This window comes from Corvus moneduloides, chromosome 3, assembly GCF_009650955.1.
Source record: "Corvus moneduloides isolate bCorMon1 chromosome 3, bCorMon1.pri, whole genome shotgun sequence".
Taxonomy (NCBI): domain Eukaryota; kingdom Metazoa; phylum Chordata; class Aves; order Passeriformes; family Corvidae; genus Corvus; species Corvus moneduloides.
Window position 1 is genome coordinate 103,441,601 of NC_045478.1, and position 12,787 is coordinate 103,454,387.

At 41.8% G+C, this 12,787-nt stretch overlaps 2 protein-coding genes across 3 annotated transcripts in view; both read right to left on the bottom strand.

The window, feature by feature from the left end:
* Positions 1–11,335, bottom strand: TLR5 (toll like receptor 5). Of its 2 annotated transcripts, none has more exons than XM_032103073.1 (2): positions 11,244–11,335; positions 1–3,921 (listed from the first exon to the last, which is right to left on the bottom strand). In XM_032103073.1, exon 2 carries the CDS (start codon positions 3,915–3,917, stop codon positions 1,332–1,334), a length of 2,586 nt encoding a protein of 861 aa, XP_031958964.1. In that variant the 5' UTR covers positions 3,918–3,921; positions 11,244–11,335; the 3' UTR covers positions 1–1,331. The 2 variants fall into 2 exon arrangements, with proteins under 2 accessions (XP_031958964.1, XP_031958965.1); XM_032103074.1 differs by lacking the exon at positions 11,244–11,335 and adding an exon at positions 7,399–7,763.
* Positions 9,979–12,787, bottom strand: part of LOC116441325 (serine/threonine-protein kinase pim-2-like) — a 24,180-nt gene continuing 21,371 nt past the window's right edge. The window contains exon 5 of the mRNA XM_032103077.1: positions 9,979–11,353. The gene's annotated coding sequence lies outside the window, so the exon portion shown is untranslated. The remainder of the gene's footprint in view (positions 11,354–12,787) is intronic.

Consider the following 12,787-nt stretch of genomic DNA (forward strand, 5'->3'; position numbering starts at 1 on the left):
TAAATTAGATCAGCCACAGGCACATCTGTATTGCAACGACTGCATTCAAACAAAGTGGATTATACTCTTTCATCTCTAGCAAAACAGTTAAGGTGATGTTAAATGTTTGCAGCTAAGGTCGAAGCAGGCAACTTATAAAACCTCCCATTCCTGCTTCATCCCTAGAGCAAAAAACCCCACTGAAATCACACTGAAATTATTTTGGTAAGCTTTTGTTGAATAAATGCACAAACCGAGATGAACAGAACACTTAGGGAGTATGCCACTATCAAAATAATAGGTGCAGGTTCTGCAACAGTGAACACTGGGTCAGACTTTTATTAAAATGACTGTAAACAACCCCTTGAAGACACATACCTGAGCAGACAGTGGTAAAATAATCAGAGAAGTAAGAGAGCACCAGGCATTAATGGCTCTAGAAAAACATTTCAATAGAAGCAGGAAAACACCTTAGAATTGATCAGAACACAGGGTGTGCTGAGGACAACCCAAATTACACAGGACAAAGTACCAGTGTATTTCCCACTCCCAGAACACAAAAGCCCTGTCACCAGGGTACAGCCTGCACAGCTGTTGAGCTAGTTTCTTATTTGCTTTCCAAGCCCAGGCTTCCTTCAGATCCATGGGGAATACCTGTTCCTCTCTGCAGGGCAGGAGGCAGCTCAAGTGAAAAAGCACCAAAGCTGAAACAGCAGCGAATGGTGTAGAGCAATGATTGTAGTTTGACCACCAAGCAGAGAATTTGTGGAGAGGAAGGGCATGAATGAAGTCCAAAGTTTGTATGTTCCAACTGAGCTGAGGTTATTGAGTAGAAAACGAATGAAATCTGTTTTTCACCAATATAAAGCATAAAGGTGCAAAACAGTGGTTGTACCATGAAACAGAGCATGAAAAGTTACCAGTGCAGCAAGCACAGGAGTGGGCAGTCCAGGAACCACAATGGTCAGGCTTGGTAGTGCCTGAGAGCACTTTTGGTCACTCCTGCACAGTACCATGGGCTCTCTCTGAAAAAACAATCATGAGTATCCTTCTCTAGCTGAAACAGATCATTAAGTAAGCAGTACTCCAAAAATCAGGACTAAAATGCCTGAAGATACACCCAAAATGTGAAGCATCTGTTATTCATTCAATTCTTCTGAAAATGCATGTTGTAGTCCACAAAACAATTGCAGTTTCATATATTTGCTGGTTGCTTTGTCTGGATGTTCTGTAGGATTTACACTGAAACAGTTATCATTCTGCATGTCCTCTCAAGGAAAGACGAAGCCAATTTCTGTTTATTCCTGCCATGGCACAGTTGGAAATGTGATATTTGCCAGGCACTCACAGCATCAGTGTGAGACAGTTGCTACAGTCTGCAGCTCTACACCAGTGGTTTTCCTTTGCACTTTTTTGTCCTTCAAAATCTGGCAAGAAAGTTTATCTAAAAACCAGTCTACATCTTGATAATCTTCAGGCCACTGCAAATACTGACTCCTCTGTAAGAAGTTTTGAATTGGTTTGTGTTTCATCAGCTGATACTGAGGAAGTGACCCAACCACTACCATAATGAGGACATCTTTCAGATCACAGAAGTACCTGCTCCGGGCAAAATTAAAGGCTTCCACACACCACCCATCTTTGAGAAACTGCCTGGTCACAATGCAAATTGTTTTCCTGCTGTTCCAAATGGCATCACGAATATTGTTGATATGTTCTTCCCCAGGCAAGAAATCTCTTTCCTCAAAACACAAGGTAAATCTGTTTTTATCAAAATACTGTGAATCCAGGTGCTTTAGCAAAGAATTCTGGACCCATTCAAAGTCATTTTTGCTGTAGCAGAGATATGCATCATATTTGTATTCACTTTTATCTGCTACTCGTGGTTGGCTGTCTATCACTCTTTTGGTGATGGTTTTATACCAGATGAAACAAATCCCCCGGCAGCGAGTAAAAATGATGACTGCCACCAGAAACATGAGAAGAGTGACAGAGAAGAAGATGAATAATGAGAATCTGAGTGTCTCCTGGAGTTCGTCCTCATCACAACCATCATATGTCAGATGTGACAGTGGTACCCCTTCAAAGGCAGGGGGGTACACACAGTACCTGTCAGATGGGGAGCCAGCCAGGGTTACATTGGTTTCATTCAGCCACACCAGCAGGCTCTTTAAAGAACAGTCACAGATATAATTATTATGTGTTATATCCAGAATACTCAAAGTCATAAAGACCTCAGGCTCAGGGGAAAACAGCTGGTTTCCAGATAAGTTTAGGTTTGTTAGGCTTTGTGGGAAAAGCCCAGGAGAAAGATGAGACAACAGGTTGGAAGCCAGGTTAAGTCCTTTAAGAGATGTTAGACCTCCAAAAATCTCCTGTGGAAGAGCACTAAGGTAGTTGTTATTCAGATGTAGAACTTGAAGTTTGGGCAGTGCCCCAAACACATCCAAACATAAATCTCTCTCCCACACCAGCTGTAACATATTTTCACCTAGATCCATGTATATTAACTGACTGTTTCCTATACCATTAGCACTTTTCACACAGTAAGAGAACCGGTTCTGTTTTAAGAAGATATACTGTAGATCTGGAATTTGGAAAAGAATATACAGGTCACCTAGGTTTGCCAGCCAATTTCTTTCTAAATCAAGGTGTGTTGCAGCTATTGCTCTGTCATGCACAGACATTAGCTTATTGTCACCTAATAAGGCAGAGGTCAGATGTGGAAAGGAAGGGAGTCTTTTAATGGCATTGTCTCGGAGATCAATTATTTTCAGATTTACTAATTGCATGAACGATTTGTCACCAATCATCCCAATATGATTTTTCTGTAAATCAATATACATTACACTACGTAGACCCTCAAAGGTATAATCGTACAACTCACCCAAAAGATTACTTGAGAGATTGAGAATTTTTAGGTTGCCCAAGCCAAAAAATGCTTGCCTTTGGATTTGATTTATCTTGTTTTTGAAAAGGTTCAGCGATTCCAGATTACCAAGACTTTGAAACACTAACGAATTGAGAGAGAAAATGTAACCGTTTGAAATATCAAAGAAACTAAGATTACTTCTTCCTAGTCCTGCAAAAGTAGAATTATCTGGATTTTTTAAGTTATCAAAGCCAAATCCCGAACCCATTATATGAGAGCTAAATGTTAAAGAACCAATTTGAGTCCCTTTAATGGCTGTACAGAGATACTGGACTCTCTCTGTGCTCCAGCCATTGTCACTAAGGTCTAGTGAGCTAAATGTAATGTTTTTGAAAGGATTGGGGCACTTGGCCCAGGCCACATCTTCTGTCTTGTACAAATGATTAGAACCAAAGTTAAAAAATAAAAAGTGTTTTCCTTGGAAGCTGGTAAGATTGGTTTGACAAAAGTTGGATATCTTGTTAAATTTCAGGTTCACACTTTTCAAGGCTGTTAGATTATAAAATAAGGGATGAGGATGAAGTTTTGTGATTTCATTCGCTGAAAGATCCAATTCTTCTAATGACCTCAAATCTTGAAAGTAACGTTCTTCCAGGATGGAATCTCCAAGGTAGTTGTGAAACAGACGGAGGACAGTCAGGCTTGGCAAGCCCACAAAAGCATCGAGATCCAGTTGAAGAATCTTATTGTTTCCCAAGTCTAAGATACGAAGGTTTGGCAGGTTCCTGAACGCTCCTTGTCCTATGGTAACAGGACAGACAAACTGGGCTCCCATTTCCAACAGCAGCAAGTGCTCCAGCAGTGGAAACGAAGTCGCAGTCACTTGTCTGATATAGTTGTAAGTTAGTAAAAGCTTCACTGTATCCTTTGGCACAGGTGGAATATCTGTGAGGTTGCAGAAAAAATACATGGCGACTTGGGCTTCTGAGTAGCACATTCTAGAAGCACACACCCCACTAGCTAGTGACAGGCCAAAGACAAGGAGGAGCTGACGGCACAACATCATGAACCTATGTGAAAAAAAGTGACAGTAGTGAGAATTAGTTCTGCAGTTGGCTGTCTTTGCAGTGAGTTGTGGGGCACATCTTTGACAGCTGTAGAATAGAGGAATAATGTCACACTAAGAATGTGATTTGGGATTCTCTGAATCTAACAGGCATCACCTGACAGGCTGTTTGGTCAGAACATGCATCCCAAAAAGACGTGAGGACCTCTTATGACCTAAAAATTAACTCTCCTTTATGTTCCTTAAAACCCCACCAAGTAAGAGTAAAAATCTTGGCCTAGCTATTTAATCTGCACTATGGAACTGGTAATGCTGGTGTATTAGCTTAACTCCTTAATTAGTTTTTCCAAAAGGGCTAAAACAGTTTGGATTGTCCAAGTAAAGTGCAGCCACCTAGTCATCTCAACAGAGCAGGCAAATGCCACTCCTTCCACGAGTGCTCTCCTTGTCAGGGCAGTCACCTGTTTGGAATTCAGATTGTTGTCACACAGAGGTGCCTAACAGCCATGAGTTTTTAAGAAAAGGAACCTCTTGTGGGGCTCCTCGAGCCTCAGATTAACCTGACAATGTGAAATTGTTCTGGAAACGGCTGTAAAATAGTTTTGAAAGTATAGGCAGGAACAAGGCTAACAGTGATGGAACAAAAAACAAAACAACAACAAAAACCACCAAGAAAACAACAACAACAACAAAACAAACAAAAAAAGCGCAGTAGCCTGAAACCGTGCTGCAACATTTCATGCTTTACAAAAAACTACATTTCCCAAACTAAATTCCTCAGTGACACAAAAGGTGCATAACACAATTTATGTAGCTTGCTGATGAATCCATTTCTTCCCGCTCTGTATTTCCCTTGCATTATGCCATCTGTCTGTCTGTCGCCCTTCTTATCTGAGACAAAAACCTCTCCAAATCAAGGAAGGTCTTTTTTATTGAGCATGGTAAAGAACAGAGCAAATTAGTAGCCCTAAAGTGGTTATTTGTGTAGTGTAGTTTGAAAAAACTCCCAACCTTCTAAGATTGCAACCATCTGGTTCTGCTTTTAGACAAGCATTTATTGAAATGAAATTATGACCCAGTAGAAGAATTTTTATGTCCTCCAGCACAATCTGCTTAAAAATTGGTAAGTGTGAATCCTTGTAGAACCAAACCCCCAGGGGCCATCTAAAGTCTGCAAAGTAAATCTACTTCAGAGATGAAAAAAGTGGGGCTTTGAACGATTACTGTTCTGGTTTGAACACAATGCCTCTTGAAGGGGCAAGTATAAAACCCTGTGCAGAATATTGCACTATTAAATTAAATTAAATTTAAATTATGCTTATTGCTGCCATGCAAAGGGGTTCCTGGGAAATTAGAAAATATGTCTGTAGAAGTCACTATGACATTCCCATTGTTAATACCAGAGGAAAGAGCCAGCCAATTTTTAGAGACTATCTGCTCCATAAAATGTAGGACATTACAGCACAATCCAGTCTCATAACTGACATGATCCTACTGTATCAAACATTTTTGGTGATGTTCTCCAAGTCATCTGATTATATTAAAACCTTGTAGCAGCTCTGACAGCTGGAGTGAGTCTGCAAATTTTCACTCTAGAGGCTCAAACACTAAGTGGGAAACCCACATAGCTCACAACTTAAAATACTGATCTTGTCATTTTTAAGACAATCTCATGTACTTGAGACAAGCTCTGATCCTTGGAAGGAAAGGAGATTAGGGATATAGGACAAGAGCTGATTTCTGAAGTCCTGGCATTCAAACTTCATTCATGTTTTGTCTCCCTAAGGAATTCAGGATGTGCTGCAAAGGAAAGCAAATTGCAGGCAGTATCAAAATTCTCTTTTATTGAGCATAGTAAAGAACAGAGCAATTTATTAGCCCTAAAGGGGTTGTCTGTATACTGTACTTTAAAAAAACCCTAAGGAAATTTTAACTTCTCCTATGGGGAATAATTTCATTTCATAATAATTTCATAATACAAAATAATTGTATTTACTAACCTCTTTTTTTACCTAGCATGCACTTTCAAAGGGAACATTATAAGCAGTAACCTATATAATGTTTGTTGTGACTACAAAATATTGTAGGTTACTAAAAAAGACACAATTAAACATACAGCAGGTCATTCAAGATCTTGTTTACTTTTTTACTTTTCTATTTGCTTGAACCATGAAAAGGAAACACCAAGTTACCCTTTTAATATTTGGTAACTATTATATTGGTTCTTCTTGACACCATGATATAAGGTGTTTAGCACAAAGAGTTTTAAATTACATTTATCTTTCAGACTTTTACATTTTCATCCCAGATGACTGGCTGCTTTTAAAGTTTGGGCAAAATCACAGCATAATCAAAAGCAGTGACAAAGAGAAAATACCTTGAAAGTCAATATTTAATGGACGTGTGTACAATAAACAGCTAGAAAAAGCTCGAAATGTTTCGAGTGCAAGAACTAGAAAATGTTGGGTTTAATTTTTAAAATACAGTTTTATTTTTAAGAATATAAGAAAATGGGGAAATACTTTTAGACATCTTTTATTTTACATTCACCTGCTTTTCCACATTCTTGTAAGCTAAAAAAATATCTAACAATCTTTTAGCAGTTGTTACACTCCAACTCTGCTCTCGTTTAGTGACAAGCAAGATTTCACTTGTAAACTCTTTGCTCCCTTTCTGCATAAATTATTACCTTCTCCCCTGAATCCCTGAGCAGGAGAGGGATGCTGGCAGTAAGAAATGCCTCTTAATGCTCTCATGAGGACAGCAAAGATTTGTAATTTTTCAGAATCGCATCATGTAGCAGTTTATGCAACCCTTTACCACTGTACATCAGCATGGAAAGCCTTTTGGGAAGGATATTCTTCCCACAAAAACGAGGATCACCCCATTCAGTTACGTGTCTCTGCAGGGATGTGGAGATGAAGGGATGTGTAAATGCTTCATTCATAGAATCACAGAGTCACAGAATCTTTAAGGTTGGAAAAGACCACCAAGATTGTGGAGTCCAACCTTCGACCAAACACCACCATGCCAACTAAACCATAGCTCTAATTGCCAAGCCCAGTTGTTTCTTGAACACTTCCAGGGATGGTGACTCCACCACCTCCCTGGGCTGCATCTTCCAATGTTTAAACAACCTTTCAGTGAAAAAAAATTTCCTGATGTCCAACCTGAACCTCCCTGGTGGAGCTTGAGTCTGTATCCTCTTATCCTGTCAACTACTGAAAATATTCATTATTGAAAACCGGGGCACTGAAGTTTAGAGAACCAGAGCCCAGCGTGTGAGATTTTGTTTCCTTCCACTGCACTGATGTCAGAAGGGGTAAGCAGTAAAGGCAAGGGGAAAAGTGGGAGGGTTTTGAGTCATCTGGAACTGACCTTCACTATTGTACTCCGTTTTTTAACTGATTTTGCTAATCTGGTTTCAAACCACCTAGAAACCTTCACTAGCACAGCAAAAGAGGATGGGAATTGGCAATACCTGGAAGTGGATGTTGTAGCAGTGCCTGTCTCTCTCAGCACAGCTGTGTTTGCCTTAGGACACCCAGAGGGTCTGTCAGTAAGCAGGGCCTGCAGTAAAGCCGAAAAGGAGGGCTCAGACTGTCCCTTTTTGTTAATCGTGCCAGAGTAGCAACTGTCCCGTGGAGACTTAGAAAGCACTTGCCACTCCCCTTTCCCCACCCCCAACAAAAATGCACTGGATGTCACACAAATGAAGAGTAGGTTACATCCTCTGCTTCTGTCCTTGCTTGGGCTCAAGGGTTGCTTTATAAGAGAGTGACCTGAAAGGAAAATTTCATTCTCAGAAGTGGTTTTGTGCAGCATTCAGCAGCATGCTTATTCTCCTCAGCTGCCTCCAGTGCTTCCATCACATAAAACTAAGTCAAAAATGAGCCAGCAAATGTCAGTGGGAGGGAACAGATAGGAATTGTGTGTGCTTAGGAAAATGAGCAGCAGGTCTAAGTGGTCCTCAGTTGTCAGCCATGGGTTTTGGGGTTATGGGTAGCCTTTAGAGAAGACCAGTCTGATATTATCATCACAAAGATTTAGAGTTTAAAAATACCTTTAATAGCCTATTGCAGTGACCATGATATCCTTCTAAGGAGATTCCTCCTTGATGGTGACTCAGTCAGGCAGAGGAATTGTGTGCCCACAACATGAGGAGACTGCTCGGAACAATTCCACAAAGAAAAAATCCTGTGACCAAGAATACCAGTCATTTAGGAGTGGATAAAAAGATGAAGACAGATGTAAAGCTGGTAAGATTTTCATATCTGCACCAAAAATGATAAAAAAAAGTAAATTTTTCACTAATGCTAATTTTCATGAAAACATCCGTGTCATTTTCTGCAGGTCACTGAAACACAGATGGGTAGGGTGTATATACATATTTATATAAAATAAAGGTAGGAGTATTTTTTGCTGTGTGAGAATCTCGTCTCTAATTGCTGCAAACCTGCTTTAGGATTAAGGATTAAGGGATAAACGTCAATCTTCCTGCCAAATTGGAAAGGTTTTCTTCTCTTTAGCTCCATAGCTTAGGGTCTTGTTGTTTGGACAGCAAGATGTGAGAGCTGTCTTGATGCCTGCACGAGTGTTGCTGTTACCCTGATGTCTTTCTGTGAAACACCACTGCTTGTCACAGGTAGCACAAAAGGTCCCCAGAGAAAAGGAAAAAGAAAGAGAGGATTCAGCAGCTTCAGGGTGTATTTCTTGCCTGTAAAACCAGTATATAGCTGAAAGTCTTTTCTCCCTCTATACCCCAAAATATTAGGCACTGAAGAGACAAACACTGTCTTAATTGTCCCTTATTATTGTTCTCTAAAGTGAGATGAGTTTGTGTATAAAATCACAGATTTAACTTAGAATTTGATGTGCACACTGCTTTCATCATCAGTTTACAACTTTTGTTGTGACTGTTTCGGAAATATATTTAAGCCAACTTCTTTACATGTATGTCCAGAGTCCAGCTAACTGAAAAGAGACTGTTTTGTATTCATCTAACCTGAATTACTCTTCCTAATTAGTTAACCCAGATCTTCCTGCCAGGAACTGGCAAAATGCAGCACTCATAAAAATATCAATAAAGAAATCAGCTGCGGGTACAAAGCACACGGGCATGAAAGAGCCACTGGGAAGGGAAACAAAGATCAGGAGGAGTCTGGAACCTGTGGTGGGCTGGCCCTGGATGCCAGGTGCCCACCACAGCTGCTCTATCAATCCCCTCCTCAGCTGGACAGGACATAAAATGTAATGAAAGGCTCACGGGTCAAGATAAAGGCTGGGAGAGATTACTCACTGATTACTGTCATAGGCAAAACAGACTCAGCTTAGGGAAATTAGTTTAATTTATTACCAATCAAATCAGAGTGGGGTAATGAGAAATAAATACAAAATTGTAAAACACTTTACCCCACTCCTCCCTCCATCCTGGGTTTAACTTTACCCCAAATTCTGTACCTCCTCCTCTGCCCGGTGACACAGGAGGACAGGGAATGAGGGTTGTGGTCAGTTCACCACACGTTGTTTCTGCCACTCCTTCCTCCTCAGGAGGACTCCTCACATGCTTCCCCTGCTCCAGCAGGGGATGTCTCTCATGGGAGACAGTTCTCCACAAACTTCTCCAATGTGAGTCCTTTCCACAGGCTGCAGTTCTTCACAAACTGCCCCAGCATGAGCTGGTTCCACAGGGTACAATCCTTCAGGAACAGGCTGCTCCAGCACAGGCCCACTGCGGGGTCACAAGCCCTGCCAGTAAACCTGCTCTAGCATTGGCTCCTCTCTCCTTAGGTCCACAGATCCTACCAGGAGTCTGCTCCAGAGAAGGCTTCTCACAGGGTCACAGCCTCCTTTGGACACGGATCTGCTCCAGTGTGGGCTCCCCCAGGGGCTGCAGGTGGATCTCTGCTCCATAGTGGACCTCTGTGGGCTGCGGGGCACAGCTGCCTCACCATGATCTGCTGCAGGGGAATCTCAGCTCTGATGCCTGGAGCACCCTCTCCCCCTCCTTCTGCACTGACCTTGGTGTCTGTTCCTCTCACACATTCTCATTCTGCTCTTCTCTGGTTGTAATTACATCTGCACAATGCCTTTTTCCTCCTTCTTAAATATGTTATCACAGAGGTGTTACTGTTATTCCTAATTGTCTTGGCCTTAGCCAGGGGCACATCTGTTCTGGAGCTGGCAGGCATTGCCTCTGTTGGACATAGGAGAGCCTTCTGGCAGTTTCTCAGAAGCCACCCCTGTAGCCCCCACTCTTATCAAAACCTACACAAACTCAATACAGAACTTTTGGGTAAGGACATTTTTGCTTAGTTTAAGGTTAAGCCTGACTCAGTATAGATAATCTCAACTAGGAGGACTCTCAGGTTTTAAAATTTTTCTTGATTCAGGCCACAAGTTCTAGAACAAGAACTCTAGCAAAGTCAAAGAAATCCTTTTTTTCTTCTCTCCTCCTTCCTCTTTCAAACACAGATACTTTTGATAACAAATTTTACTTTTGATAACAAATGTTAGGAAAATGTTCATGTCCTGATAGCATTTAAGTTAAAATAACTGATCCTCTTTTTCCCCTGTTGCTGATCTTTGGCCATGGCCATATTGTATAAGGTCATATTGTATTTGGCCATAAAGTGCATGGAACAGCCCTGGGAAAGGAGTTATGGTAGATACAACAGCCTGATACCACCCAGCCATGCTCACAGGACAAAGCTGAGCTGTTAAGGTACAACAAAACACACATAGAACTTGCTGGAAGATAGGGCTGATGTGCCTCAGGATACCATTGGCCCTCCTGTCTGTGAGGGCACTGCTGGCTCATGGTCAGCTTGTCACCCACCAAGACTCCCAGGTCCTTATAAGCAGAACTGCTCTTTAGTAGGTCAGCCCCAGCCTGTGCTGGTACTTGGGGTTATTCCTCCCCATGTGCAGGACCCTACACTTGCCCTTGCTGAAAATCCTCACAGCTCTCATGTGCACAGCCACATTTGTGCAGGAGAGATGTCCTGTTACCTAACACACTTACGTGCCTTGTGGTTAAAACCCTTTCCTTGAGTGAGAACCAGGCTGAAGGTTCTCAGACTGAGGAAGGCAAAGTTCTCAGATATTCCACTTCCTTTAATGGTCTAACTGGGTCACAGTGTCAGAGACCCCTCCTTTCCTTGGCTAAAGTTTGAAGGAAAATGTCCATGGCTACTTTGTCCTGCATTAGACTCGGAGAGAAGTGCTCCATGCAGACTCCCCTGCTTGGGGCCACATTCTTCATATGGACCTCCCCAACACCTGCAGTTGCTGTGCAATTGCTGCTTAAACCCCACTGAAATTCACCTGAATAGACAAATGTGTCTTGACCTCCGTCTTCAGATCTTGGGCACCTTCCAGCCATCCAAATATGTCTCCCTTGTGCAGTCTTCTCTTTATATTCCCAGGTCGCAACTCTGTAGGGAAATGAGGATCATTCCTACTTCTTGGAGAAAGTGCAGTACAAAATATCACTGCCTGATGCCCTAATATCATTCATGTTATTCTCACTCGTGGCAAAAATCATGAGTAGCTTTCCCAGAGGCTGGTGATACTCACTGACTGCGAAGGACTATTTGTATTTGGTGCTTGGTAAAATTTCTCAGAAAAAAACCCCAAAGACCTTCAAAGAGCATCCTTTTTCTTTTAATCTAACAAAAAGCCTACTGACAAGGAGTTTGTAATATTTGTTTAGGCCATAAGAAACATCTTGAAAGATATATTGCAAAACAGTAAGCTTTTGTTCTTAGACTGGTCAGATAAAGGCCAACTGCTATTGTGAAAATGTGTATTGCTGCTGTTATCTGATTAGATCAAATCTACTTACTGAAACAAAAATAAAGCTCCAAGCTTTTGCCTGGGCTTTAAGCCATCATAATATATGCATTTGTGCTCATAAAAAGTTGTGCAGTGTAAACACAATTTTTGTCATGGGGCCCCTCTGGCCAGTTAAGATCTAAAAAAGAAACTATTTAATTCATCAGATGATTAACGAATGCACCCTGCCCCCTCAGCCTCTCCCTTAAGTTGCCAGGATGCTTAACTCAAACATAGGTATATTTCCTCTTAAAATCAGGAAGCATCTTATAAGGCAAGTGGGCACCGTGACAGTTCCCATCATTGATGGAGAAAAGCATAAGGCAATAAGGCATTTAATGACCTGACAGAGCAGTAGGACCATAAAAGCCAACACTGGTTTTGGTGTAATGATCCTCTTCCTGTTTGTATTATTTGTTTGTTTTGATATCCCATCAGATTATATGATGAGATGCAAACACACAAAGACAGATGTGATTCCTCTAATTATAGTATAAAGGCAACAAGAGAGCAGTCCCCAGAAGGAAAGGAAAATAAAGACAAAAAAACCCAGAAAATAGAGACTAAAACATGCTCTGGGCTATTCTGTGGAGGACAGGAGTAAACTGGATAGGCAGAGAGAGCGTGCCTCAGCCCCAGACCCCAGCTCCTGGCCCCAGCTCAGCTGTTTTTAGCCTCTAGCACTGTTTTGAGTGTGTCCCTGCTGAGCAGAGCCAGCCTGCTCCTTTCCCTGCCCAGCAGCCAGCTGGGCTGGTTGTGCCAGTAAGACCCCCAGCACTGGGCACTGGTCCATGAGCCAGCCCCGCTCAGCCCAGCTCTGCTCTGTGTCTCACAGGGCATCATGAAGGCAGAAGGAGCCTCAGCTGGGCCTCAGAAGAGGACCAACAACCTGTCTTTCAGATCCTAAGGAAATAGGGTTTCAGTGAGGACAGTGAAGATTTGGAGGTTTGGCGGCTTTTGGGTTTGATTTTTGTTTTTTGGGTTGGTTTTTTTTGCAAGTTTTTGCTACTGTTGTTTTCCAGCAGAGGCACTCG